General features: G+C 41.8%; 1 protein-coding gene across 2 annotated transcripts in view; it reads right to left on the bottom strand.

The window, feature by feature from the left end:
• IMMP2L (inner mitochondrial membrane peptidase subunit 2) overlaps positions 1 to 13,518 on the bottom strand; it is a 450,464-nt gene extending 436,946 nt beyond the window's left edge. The window contains exons 1-2 of one of the 2 annotated variants that reach the window (XM_053404659.1): positions 13,422 to 13,518; positions 3,182 to 3,319 (exon numbers count right to left, since the gene is read on the bottom strand). In XM_053404659.1, the coding sequence (XP_053260634.1) occupies positions 3,182 to 3,316 (135 nt within the window). In that variant the 5' untranslated portion in view covers positions 3,317 to 3,319; positions 13,422 to 13,518. Of the gene's footprint in view, positions 1 to 3,181; positions 3,320 to 13,188; positions 13,324 to 13,421 lie in introns of those variants that run through there. The other variant, XM_053404658.1, reaches the window with a different exon arrangement.
• Positions 13,519 to 14,034: the final 516 nt, after the last annotated feature.

Here is a 14,034-nt window from a genome sequence, read left to right as displayed (position 1 = left end):
AAATTAATGGAACAAAAAAAGAAGTTTCATTTGCATGAAACCCTGATCCAGCCCGCAAACTTTACAAAAAGAAGATACAAAATCCATAGCAACAAACAACTAAATTATCCCACCAGCTGCATTCTGTCTCACATATGTTCAAGTCATTAAGTAAATATGCTAATATTGAAATATGTTAATAACTTTTTGGGTGAGCGCATCAAGGCTTAGCTCCAAGAGAACAGTAATAATCTGAGAAATTAATCTGGTTAGAAAATTATGATCCAACCGTGATACAATAAGGTGTGCATTAATCAGATACTAGTTCATGTAAAACTGAGATCACGATAAGGTAAATTGCACTCAGGTTTAAAAGTTTTAACTATGTGGCTTCTGGCACTGAACAATTGCAAAATCAGCACAAAATGAACAATGATATGTATTTTAATTGATTTGGAATAAATTGTTTGTTATTTTAACACGGCAGCATTATCCCATAATTGCAGGGCTGCACTACATTTACCCGACTTCAGAATACAAAAACAAAAAAGGAAATTTGAAAAGAGAAGAGTAAGCCATATTTCCTTCCTTTTTTGAAAGAACTTTTAATTTCAATCACAGCATGAGATAGGATAATGAGTGCACAAAACCAGCTAGGAGTCTAAAAGGTCTATTACAAATCCAATCGTTGTGGATTGCACGGTGAAAGCTTAGAGTCAAGACAATCATATATCTGATGCAAGTGTGTTATTGATGAGTGAAAGGCGTCATGCTGACTAAACTTCACTTTCCATCACATCCTATAGCTTTCAAACACATTCAACATAATTCACTCTCTGGAGTGTGAGATAAAGAAAAAGAAGATGATTTGTCATGTTTTCCTTCCTCAGGCAAAACAAGAGAAAGAAAACATGTACCTACAGAAGCGCTGTCAGTTGGACGTTGAATATATCCTTATCAATTCAATCCCATAACTTCTTTTAAATAATAATAATAATAATAATAATAATAATAATAATAATAATTTTGGATGTGTTCAAACACCAAGTGCTAGTTCCTCATTTTACTCCATAGGTTCAAAGTTCACATAATGTACAGTACACACTAACTTCAGTTTACATAAGTGCACCTGTACTGGGAAGAAGGGTTCTAGTTTAGGTTTTTCCCTAACCTGCTAACCTGTCATCTGCATGGATATATACAAATTATACAAATTTTGGAGGAGCATTCGAACATGAGATCAATCACATTCAGTCTGAAAAGATGCAAACCACCAAGAGCTGTGTCATGCATTCCTAGTGACTATGCAGTTCCACTCACCCAGAAAACTTCAAACTCAAGAACAAACCTTGATTACAATGCATGGAGTGGTGCTAACCCTAACTCAGGTTCAGATGTAACATTAAGTCAAACCATAGCTTAGTTCTGAAGAGCACAGCAGCTGCAGGACCTGGGAATGAGCACACCAGCCATAATCTCCTGTTCAGAAACCAGCACACCTGCTCATTCATGTGAAATCATGGTTTGGTTTTGTGTTACATATGAGCTGGATAATTGTCAAAACAGTCTCCAATTGTGCTGATCCAGAAACGAGGCACGTTTCCCACCGTAGCACCTCATAAAACTGGTATATAGTGACATTTGGGACAGGCAGAAACATGTCTCTCATAAAGGCCATCAGTGTCAAAACCTTCAAGATCTGCACCCAGCTGGACTAAAAGCATAGGCACTCCAGTCCTGGTCATCACGCCCTCCATCACTATAAGTTTACCTTAACTACAGAAGTCTCTTAATCAGGAAATGAACATTTTCCCTTGAGGTTCTGACGCTATAAACACTCCAGATAAGGAAGCCTTAACTAAAATCAGACACAATTAAATTCAGGTTAGTTAAAATAAAGGAAACTTACAGCATTTTAATATTGAAATTAATATATACACCTGAACCATCCGACCACAACAATAAAATTCTATGCTTATGTAACACATTTTAATTTGATTATGTTTGATTATGAATGATTATGTTAAGTGGATAAAAAAGGTAAAGGAACCCTGACAGTTAAGTCCAGTCATGAACAACTCTGGGGTTGCGGCGCTCATCTCACTTTACTGGCTGAGGGAAACAACATTTGTCTGCAGACAGTTTTTCCAGGTCATTTGGCCAACATGACTAAGCCACTTCTGGTGAAACCAGAGCAGCACACAGAAATGCCATTTACCTTCCCACCAGAGCGGTACCTATTTATCTGCTTGCACTTTGATGTGCTTTCGAATTGCTAGGTTGGCAGGAGCTGGTACTGAAAACAAGAGCTCACCCCATTGCGGGGATTCGAACCACCGACCTTCCAATTGGCAAGCCCAAGGCTCAGTGGTTTAGACCACAGCACCACCCGCGTCCCTGTGTTAAGTGGATACAAGTGCATAAATCCTTTTTTGCACATCTTACTCAATGAGTATAGTTACACAACTTGCAGTTTAAAAAGTACAAACAGAGAGGATTATTATACCTGTGAAAAAGCAAGAGGGAGAGGCTGATGGTTGTTCCAAATCATGATGTAAAACAAATAAAGCAAGCCATGTGTGTAACTGAAATAAAGGACTTCAAAAAATTAAAGAAGATCAGGAGGAATCAAGTTTCCAGAAGAAACTCTCCTCCCTTCCCCCAAAAAGGAAATAAAGTGGTCATGGAAACATCTCTCTTTGAAAAGTTGGTTTTGAAAGGGAAATTATTTTTAAAAATCCAAGATCCATCTTAGGTTATTAAAAAAATACAATTCAATTCAAACATAGCATCTTTCCCAATGCAACTTCTGCTTCAGCGCACGGCTATGCCATCTTTTTATCAACTCTCCTGCCAACACCACATTCTACCCAGGCATGATTGACAGAACAGGTAATACTTCTCTTAATTCTAAATTAGCCAGATAGAATACTTTAAATTTCTTAAGCCTCTCAAAGAAATAGAAGTATAGGTCTCAAAAAAGGAGGGGGGGAACCCCTGCTAAGTTCTGCACTCCCCAAACACAAGAAACTCCTGCCTGACCAAACACAGTGGAAACTGCCCTCTCTGTAATGAAAAGGCCTTTTACATAAAATGCTGAAAATTGCATTTTTCTCCTGCTTTTGAAACTGGATTGTCAATTTATAATTGAGGCCTCCACGCAGGTGAAAATGAACTGGGGGAAAAGCAGCTGCATTGTTACCTGCATTGAAGCTCCTTCCACTCTTGCTATGCAAGCCACTCTGTCAAGGAAAGTCACCGTCACTGGAACAGCAACAAAGAAGCCTTTCAAAAAGGCTTTGATGTACTTCCGCCCAAAGCCTAGGGTCTGTGCCATAATCTAAAAGATGGAAGAAAAGTAGAGCCACTGTAAAAGCAAGAATTTGGAACAAAGTCATTTCAATAGCATTTAAGCAAAACATTAGTTGTAATGAAATACAATTTGTCAACAAAAAGCAAACAGGGATCGCCGTTGTTGTTGTTTTGTCCCAGAATCCTAGGCATAGCCCAGTCAGACTGTAATCTCCAATAGTTTGGGCCACAAGAGATCATATGGCTTCAACATTCATCGTAAACTTTGTATGGGAGGGGTGTTCCCTCATCCTCTCACTTCCTGATTTGCGTAACATTTAACCCAATGAAGGTTTCTGGAGAGCTTAATTACCTATTCCCAATTATTCTCTGTCCAGGCAGATGTCTACCATCTTCATGTGGTACGCTGGCTGAGACCCTACCTGCCCGTGCACTATCTCACCAGAACTGTACATGCCCTGGTAATCACCGGTTTGGAATACTGTGTGGAGCTACTTTAAAGGTGACTCAAAAACTACAACTAATCCAAAATGCGGCAGCTAGACTGGTGACAGGGAGCAGCCACCGAGACCATGTAACACCAGTCCTGAAAGACTTACACTGGCTCCCAGTACATTTCCGAGCACAATTCAAGGTGCTGGTGCTGACCTTTAAAGCCCTAAACGGCCGCAGCCCTATATACCTGAAGGAGCATCCCCACCCCCATTGTTCAGCCCGGACACTCAGTTCCAGCTCCAAGGGTCTTCTGGCAGTTCCCTCACTGTGAGGTTACAGGGAACCAGGCAGAGGGCCTTCTTGGAAGTGACACCCTCCCTCTGGAATGCCCTCCCATCAGATGTCAAGGAGATAAAGAACTAAACAACTTTTTGTAGATATCTGAAGGCACCACTGTATCTGGAAGCTTTTAATGTTTGATGTTTTATGATGTTTTTATATGTGTTGTTGTTGTTGTTTTTAGCTAGATCCAAATAAAGGTATGGCCCATCTGTGGACTTGAGAGTTTTCCCCCCTTGTGGATCAGCATGGCTGCCTGTTTTTCATATACTCTTTAAACAGTCAACACGGTGCTCTCCAGATATTGCTGAATTACAATCAGCAACAGCTGATCAGTCTTAGCCAGCGTAGCCAATAGGCAAAGATGATGGGCGTTGTTGTTGTCCTTTCTTTCTCATTCTTTCCAGGAAAAAGCATCACACAGAGGACTAGGTTGGCCTACTGCAGCCTTTCTTAACGTTGGGTCCTGCTAGCTAGGGAAGATGGGAGTTGTAGTCCAGCAACATCTGGGGATCCAAGATTGAGAAAGGCTTGACTAAGGGCAACCAGTTTTTAAACTATTATTTATATTAGTTTATTAATGTTATCTTGGTTATTTTCATTTGGGAACTTAAAATAATGGAATGTAAATCTGCCCATCTGGAGTTAGAGATAAACTTGTAGGAGAGGGGCTGTTGGTAGTTCCACCACAGGAAGATGCCTAGTTAGCAGTCACTGATGGAAGGGTCTTCTCAGTAGTAGTCTCCCATCTGCATCCCTAGAAAGGTGTGTCAGTCTCCTTCACGATTAAATTTTAGGAGAATTCTAAGGATGTTATTTTTACCCAGGCATCTGATGACTGAAAATTCTGTCCCTGGCAAAACTGAAAGTATTAATTTGAAAGTACGTGATAGGTTTTAGGAGTTTTAAAATGTTTTTTAGAACGTTGTTTTTCACCTTTTACAAAATTATATTGTTTTAGTATTGATATGTTTGCTGCCCATGGCTCCTTTGGAGAAAGATGTGAGATATAAATGTAAATATCTAATAATAGGTAAACAAACTACTACTCCATGAAAACCCAACAGCTTAGTCGTATCTTTGGCAATCATCACTTGATTACATGGAATCATAGAACTGTAGAGTGGGAAGGGACCCTGAGGATCATATAGTATATGGTTACCAGATTTTTTTCAATGAATCTGGGGACCCTTTTTTTGAAGCTGAGTAGCAACAGGGAATCAGTAGTGGTGATAGTGAGGCAAAAGACCCTGGGCCCAAGCACACATGCATATTGTATAAAGGTGCAAAGCCCTTCTTTGCACCCTGTGAAACATAAATGTGCAGTTTTTTAAAAACTGGGCAACAGCACGCCGCATGCCCGTGACTCCTGAGCCTCCCCCGATCTCCTGCCCCTTCCTCCTTTGTTTTGACTGATTAGGGCAGGTGGCTGTTGCCCAGTTTTTTTTAAAAAAATCTGTTCCCAGGGTGCAAAAGAAGGGCTTTGCACCTTGCCTGGCAGAGAAACCAAGCACCTCGCGCCCCTCCTGGGCAACGCCTGCCTGCGCGTGACTCCCGAGCCTCCCCCAATCTGTCAAAACAAAGGGGGAAGGGTCAGGAGATCTGTACCACCGGACATCCCTGGTTCCCCTTCAGCAGTGGCAGGAGCAGTGAGCAGCTCCTGAAGCCAGCCAGAGCCAACGGCGCTACCAGGCTGGCTCCGGGCTGCTGAGGCTGCCACTGCCACTATTCCCGGGGACAGATTTGCAAATCTGGGTACATTCCGGGGACAGAATTTGTCCGGAGACAGATTTGCAAATCCGGGGACTGTCCCTGGGAACGTCTGGTAACCCTAATATAGTATAACCCTCTGCAATGCAAGAATATGCAGCTGCCCCATACGTGGATCGAACCTGCAGCCTTGGAGTTATCAGCACCACACTCTAACCAACTGAGCTATCCAGGCTCAGTTGCATGTGTGAAACTGTCCAGGAAGACTCAGAAATGTGGTCTGCAGAAGTTGGGGTTACAGCATTTGCAATGCAAGTAAAACAATACTATTCTGCAATGTGAGAATGCTTGGCTGCAGGTAAGAAGTAAGCACATCAGTCATGGTTGTACATCTTTAAACCAAGATTCAATCCCATCCAACCAAAATAAGGAAAATACACACTGAGCATGCACTATGATAATGTGTATCTGCTTCTGCCAATCCACCCCACCTACTGCAAATACTACACCATCATCAGGTCTCTGCCACTGGTCCCCCTATACTGTGGAAATCAAAAATACACCACAACTGTGAATGGATGAAGCAGCCATTTACCCAGATAAAATTACTACACAATTGTCTAATAGCAGATACTTTCAGATGAATTATTAGCTGTATGTTTTGTAATCTCTGCTGTTCTGCAATGGAAAAGAATATTTGCTGTGCAAACAGACAAATATGCTGCTTAATATGCAAAATTGAACAGAAGAAAATGCTTCCAAAGCACTAGATCATTGAGTAGAGCCAGGGTTTGTTTGTTTTTTTAAGTAAAAACACTGAACCTAACAAGATGGAAACAAGGAAATGCTGTGTTTAACCTCACCACTCAAATACAGGTAACAAAACTGAATCCAGGTATGAAAAACTGAAATATTAGCATACTGAAATACTTGGAAGCATTCAAATATCAAGCGCCTTCTTTGATCTTTTTTTTATTTCAAACCTTCACTTCTCAAAGTTATTGAAAGAGAAATTATGCAACTCCAGAGCCCCGCAAGTCATTTTAGGCTTTATGACAACAGGGATCCAACCTAAATGATGTGTCAATGACCAAAGCCAGGTGTTCATTCCTTAGAATAGTCATTCTTGGGGGGAGGGGGAGTTGCGATTGGGAACAATTTTCTGCAGCAACCTATACTCTTAGACTGAGATCCACCCATGTTGCCTTTAAAAAGGTCACACTATGCGAAGATCCTACAGCAAGAAAAGCTAGAAACAGAAAACAACAAAAGGTCTATGCCCTTTTACTTGTAAGTACCATTAGGGTCCACACATTTGTATTTGCCTTAGATATAAACAATAAAATTGCACTGTCCTGTAGTTTACAGCAACAACAAAAAGGGTGGGGAATGAGAATGGCAAATTGCCTGCCTAGCAAAGATCAAAAGAACCAGCAAATAACAGGTCAAAATCCAAGGAAGCCCATACTGTGCAGCTTAGAGATTACAGCAGATGGAGCACAGCGCTATCTGGACTGAAGTGTTAGTGTACAAAAAGTCCAGGGACTATAATGGGTCTCCAGCAGGTACTACAACATATGGAGCAGAGATGCTATTTAGATTGCTCTCTACATTTAAATGTTTATTTTTATTTCCTACACTCGTTTGCACATTAGAAGACACAGTTTGTCAAGCCGCCTGCCAAAACTCATCAAGTAATACACCGAAAGCCTCAACTCACAAATTTGCAAGTCTAAGCACTTAAAAATTACCCACTGATGTATTACAAGATAAACAGCAGTAAAATCACAGCAACCTTCCTCAAAGCAAATTGGGGTGGGGTGGGGAGATGACCCCTGATAGGCTTTTCATAAGGAGAGGCAAGAGGCACGGAATGGCAATGGCACGCAGCAGCTTATTTCAAACAACTTGATTTGTTCCTTTTGCCATTTAAGAAGTGCATTCAGTTCAGCAGTTTGCAACCATGTTCCTATTATCTTATCACTGGAAATGGGTTAAGTGTCCCAATTGCTTTGTAAAATTGTCAGAAAAAGCACGTTCTACTGAGTCACCAGCTGGACATGTTTCCTAGTTTAAGATCATCCAGATTTGTCCCGTCAATTCAGCTTCAGGGAGAATTTGCAAAAATAGCAAAAAGCGTACAGTTCAAGAAATTATGTCAAATTGCTAATAAACTCTAAGGGAAAGCTTTAGGCAATGTCAGTGTGTTGAGCAGGGGGGAATTCTACCAATACCATTCATTGTGCATTAACACAACTAATTACTGAATTATGTTTATCAGCTGAATGTTGTAGCTTTTCCCAGCATTGTGGCATACATGCAAGGTTCTTTAATAAACAGAAGCAAACACATGATTCTATTATTTATTGGATACTCATATACTGAACATGACAGTGAAGGCATTTGTTTCTAAGGAAACCCTTTTACAAATCCAGATGTAGAAAGGCATGTCTCCAAATTAAGGCTCAGTGGCCACAATCCACCGTCAAGTTCCTTAAACTATTGTCCTGGTCCACACATATTCCAAACGATAGTTAAGTTTGAACTTGCTAAGTGTGCAGCTACTCAAATGTTAAACTTGTTTGGAATATGGGTAAAGTCCATTTTATTCCTGCTATCATAATGGTGCTGATTTAAGTGAAATTAAAATGAGTAAATGTGCATACTCAAAGTATTAATATTATTCAGGGTTGGCAGACTGTTTTTTGTTTGCGCCAACATTATCAGATATGCAGAAGCTGTTGTTAAGCATGGAATGCCAGTGGGGCTGGAAAAAATGTCGCTTGTGTGCTTCACAGCTGAAGTAGTACATATAGCTGTCTAAAGCCCTTGCCACTGTAAGGCTATTATGTCCAGGGTCTTAAATTACCCAGCTACACCACTGGGTCCCTGGCCTATATAAGGTTCTTTGTCAAGCAGGACTTCACATTTATGGGTTTCCCCTCCTTTTGGTCTTGTTAGAAATCTCAGCTCTAGACAGTTAAATCTGCTATGATTAAATGGGCACAGGATGTTGGACACAACATTATGTTTGAAGACTGGGAAAGGTTATGGAACACCGGAATGAAATTCACGGCAAGTACGGCCTTGAAGGAAAACATTATGAAAATGATATACCGGTGGTACATGACCCCAGTCAAGTTAGCTAAGATACACCACCTGCCTGACAATAAATGTTGGAAGTGTAAGGAAGCAGAGGGGACTTTCTTTCACCTCTGGTGGACATGCCCAAGGGTTAAGGCTTTCTGGGAAATGATTTATAATGAGTTGAAAAAGATATTTAGGTATACCTTTCCCAAGAAACCAGAGGCCTTCCTGTTGGGCATGGTAGACCAGAAAGTGTCAAAGAAGGACAGAACTTTGTTTATGTATGCCAGTACAGCAGCAAGAATACTTATCGCAAAGAACTGGAAGACACAAGATTTACCCACGCTGGAGGAATGGCAGACGCAGTTGATGGACTACATGGAGATAGCTGAACTGACCGGCAGAATCCGAGATTTGGATGTAGAAACAACTGAGGCGGACTGGAAAAAGTTTAAAGACTACTTGCAAAAGTATTATAAACTGTATGAATCTTAAGATTGTGCATGATTTCGAAATGATACGCTTTAGCAATTATGATTAAGTAAATAGTAAACTAAGTGATAAAAGAGAAAAGGAGATAATATGAATTGAACATGTTACGTTTATTTTAAAGGTATAAAAACTGTGACACAATATATTGAATTTAGATACATAACATGTAAAAGTTACAATAAGGTATGACATAAGGTAACAAATTGCTGACATTGTTAATATAAAGAACGCAGAATCGGAAGGGGTGGGGAAGTCCAAATTGGGATTTTTGTTAAAAAAAAAAAAAATGGTTTCTTGTAAATTCCTTATTTGCTTGCAATGTATAAAAGTTGGAAAGAAATGTAATAAAAAATATTATAAAAAAAAAAAAAAGAAATCTCAGCTCTAACTATCAGCATTACAAAGTGACATCCAATGGCTCACTACAAAGTCCTAGTAGATGGACTGTTCTGTCACTCAGTTTAATTTTATTGTGTGAGCCTTTTTTTGTAACAGCATGAGGAAAATTGGTTTTTTCTGTGTTTCTGATTTTATTACTATTCCTTTTCTTCGAGGCACATGTGTTTGAGTCTTTGGTACAGTGCTTTGAAGTGCACAAAATGCCCTCAGTGTTCTCAGCGTAACCTCAAAGCATCCTAGCCTGATCCTTTGGCACATTATTACAACTTGAATTAAATCCGCAGGACAGTGAAAACCTATTTGAGGAATCCTTTGGTGTTGCACTGATATGGCACATATTAATTCTAGAACTATAGTGTAGAGAACTTCTATAAAGAACCACCCCATTAAAACCAGCAATAAAAGAATTCAGTGAGTCATCCTTAATAGGATTGAATTATGTTTACATTTCCCAAATCTCCGGATCTTAGTAATTTTTCTCTCCAAAAACTTAGGCTTACACTCTGGAGTCAAAAAGTATACCGAGTTACTGACCTCCACATTCTGTAAAATCAAGTTCATCTTGCTTGAATAAGTATTATTCTGCAGTATGATTAAATATTTTGCAGAGATAATTTAAAGCATGAAGTCTGTCTCAATTGTAAAAAGTAAATATATGTAGATTTTTGTTTGATCAAATGGTGGCATCGTTTCCAATAGCTTGCAAGCAATAATATGGTACCCTTCATTTAGCTTCACAGTATCCCAAATTTAAAATGATTTCTCCTAATAATGTATTAAATAAATACAATGATACCTCGGGTTAAGAATTTAATTCGTTCTGGAGGTCTGTTCGTAACCTGAAACTGTTCTTAACCTGAAGCACCACTTTAGCTAATGGGGCCTCTTGCTGCCGCCGCGCCGCCAGAGCACGATTTCTGTTCTCATCCTGAAGCAAAGTTCTTAACCCGAGGTACTATTTCTGTGTTAGCGGAGTCTGTAACCTGAAGCATCTGTAACCTGAAGCGTCTGTAACCCGAGGTATCACAGTATTGTGCTCAACTATTCCTTATGCAGCCTGCTGAAAATAGTGTTTCCTAATAAATTCCTGCTGAACTGGATACTTTTGTGATATATGCTACATTTTGTTTTAAAACACACAGACACACAATGTAAATATCATAAATAAAACAAACACATCTATAGCCCAAAGTAAAGGAAATGTAAACAATGCAATATATGCGGTGTGTGGAGAATTTACCTTTTCACTATAAAATATAAATATTTTTACAAATAGGGCTCCAAATCTAAACACCATCACTAGAATAACGGTTGCAGAAAATAAGTTCATCTTGAAGAAATGCCACAACTCTTTGACCATGATGGAACTTAAGACTAGCTGCTGAAATTGTGGCAATTGGGTAAATTTACATATAGAAGACGAACTCGAAGTGTTGCTTAGATCTGTTATCTGTTACCTTTTCAATACTACAATTAATGAAGGGTTGTCAAAGAGTAGGGGATAAAGTGGGTTTACTGTCCTTTTAATGCATGCTTATGGTATGTGGTGATTTTAATCAAAGGTAATGACCATGAGCCAAGAAGTGGCAAATATTTTAGATTAAGTAACATTGAATGCAAGTGTGTAATCTTGCCTACTTAAATAGTAACAGTGTTTCCTCTTGCTGTTTTGCTTTACCTGGCCTTGCTCTGGTGGCTTTTACAACAGCCTCCACAGGAAAGTTTAACTGGCAAAGCTTTTTCTTATATAGGAAAGGATTCACAAGCAGGGATGCGGGTTCAAGCCCCACGTTGGGCAAAAAGATCCCATCATTACAGGGGGTTGGACTAGATGATCCTTGTTGTCCCTTCCAACTCTACAATTCTATGATTTTATTATCCCCATTTCTTGCACCAGTCAGGTGGGTTAACCTAAGTAACAGCACAAGTGGGATGTTGTGATGCAGGTTATTTGGTTCTATACCAACACCAATTTTCAATATTAAACAATTACACTTGGGGTAGCTTCAGAAAGTCATACATGTGAACCTAAAAAGTTCCTGAAGATTATGGTTTTATTCATAAAAGCTCTCCACTTCACACTTCAGTTTATGTCTCTATATCATGGGTAGGCAAGCCCGGGGGCCAAATCCAGCCCAATCACCCTCTAAATCCGGCCCAGGAATCAGTGTGTTTTTACATGAGTAGAATGTGTCCTTTTATTTAAAATGCATCTCTGGGTTATTTGTGGTGAATAGCAATTTGTTCACACACCCCCAAATATATATATATATATATATATATATATATATATAGTCCAGCCCCCCACAAGGTCTGAGGGATAGTGGACCGGCCCCCTGCTGAAAAAGTTTGCTGACCCCTGCTCTATATAACCCCTCTTTAAGAGGAAATGATTCCTTCCTGGTCCTCTGGTCCTTATTGTCATTTGAGCAGCAAAGACAAATGAACTCATACAGGCGACCAAGAAGAAGTGTTGCTGGACTTGGGTGTTTCCTAAGTAAGTGATATAAATCCACATATAGGTGGAATACCTGATGGGGGTGTGTGTGTGCACCGACTAAGGAAATTCATCCCACTAAGCCAGCTGCAGAACGAGAAGCCCCTTCGCAACACGTGTGGTGGATTTTTAAACCGATGATCTGGAGGCAACGCAGTCAAACCTATTGCATGTTCACTTCCAAGTGCACACAGGCTTATTATGGCCATAGTGGTGAAGACCTTTTACCTCCAACACTTGACCAGGAGCATCCACCGCAGCCCCCTTCACTCCCTGATTTACCTCAGGGCAAGGGAAGGTGCTGCACCCCCCATGCAGCAGACATCGCCGCCTTTCGAGGCGAGGCGGGGGGGCGAGGCTGTTCTTTGCAGCAGCTGCTTGCACGCCCGGCGTTCCCCCCAATACCCTTGGCAAGATGAGGACTAGCGCCTTTTTTCCCTCCTGTCTGAATGAAGGCAAGCAAGCACCACAAGCAGGTCATATTCTCCCTTCCTCGGCAACTTGGACTTTCCTCCTCACTGCGCTGACCGGAGGAAGAGTCTTTTTGACCGGTCGCGTCTTCCCAGTTTCTCCCCTCTGACCGGGGAAATCTCCCCTCAGAGGCACAGCCCCACGGTCGACCTGCCCTAGAGCGGGGGCTCCAGCACGTCTTAAGCCTGCCTCGCAGAGCTGCATTTCGCCACAACAAGGGGCTAACTGGAACACCGTCACAAAACGAATAACAATAAATAATCCCACCCTCAATTGGTTCTCTCTATTTCCCATCACGGCGAAAACGCGAAACTGTTTCGCGCCCCCCACCACCCCCACATTTCCAAACGCCTTCGGCTGCTTGAGCCCCGCCGGCCCCCGTAGAGCTCCCCGCAACTCCAGCGCCTTCTTCCCGTTTTCCCTTCAGACACAGAAACGCCGCTCGCGACTGCGCCGCCCCGACTCACCGCTTTTCGGCGCTGACGCCACCACGCCAAGGGGGCGGAGAGAAAGAAAAAGGAGGCGAGCCGCGCGTGCGCTCTTTCGGCACGGAAGAGAGAGTTGCGAAGGAGGGGCGGGTAGGCAAGTGGGTGTTTGAGCGCGCGCGCGCGCGCGATCCCTCCTTCTCGCCGAACGGAGGGGAGGAGCCTCGCGAGCTGGTTTAAGAGGAGCGCGCGCTCTCTCCCTCCCACCACTTTACCTCAGCAGCCACCTGGCAGAGCTCGGCGTGGGCTGAGGGCAGCCAATCGGGTTGCTTCGCGAGCCCTCCTGGGCGGCGAATGAGAGCGAAGCGTTGGAACGGGGGCGCTAGTGCAGGTGGCCGAATGGGTGCGAGGTCGTGTGGATGCCTCGCGCCAGCGCCGCGTCAAAATAGCCGGGAGCTCCTCTCTCTCGTCAGCCAGAGAAGCGCTTCGTAGTTGGGGAACTGGGCGCCTGCTGTGCAGCATTAGGAAAGCCCCTAAAGGCACAGCAGGTGCTTCATCTGGTTGCTATAATTCAAAGTGCGACGATACTTTTAAGCACTCACACAAACACAACTATTTACTTGGTGTAATCATTTACTTGCGTTTTATCTTGCATTTTATTCTGCTAACCACCCTGAGGTTTTCTGATGAAGGGCGCTATACAAATTAAATTTGATAACGTTTAATAAGGCTGCGATCCCATACTCATTTTTAGAGCCATTGTGTACACTCTGAGCCACTGCAGACAAGCGCGGACAAGGAACTCAGCCATTGTTATTTATCATTACTGTAACTTCATCTATTTGCTACCTCCACTTCACCATAAGGTCCTAGGATGGGTCACAACAT

Source organism: Podarcis raffonei, chromosome 10 (genome assembly GCF_027172205.1).
Source record: "Podarcis raffonei isolate rPodRaf1 chromosome 10, rPodRaf1.pri, whole genome shotgun sequence".
Taxonomy (NCBI): domain Eukaryota; kingdom Metazoa; phylum Chordata; class Lepidosauria; order Squamata; family Lacertidae; genus Podarcis; species Podarcis raffonei.
The sequence above is the reverse complement of the archived record's forward strand: the minus strand, read 5'-3'. Positions and strand labels throughout refer to the sequence as shown.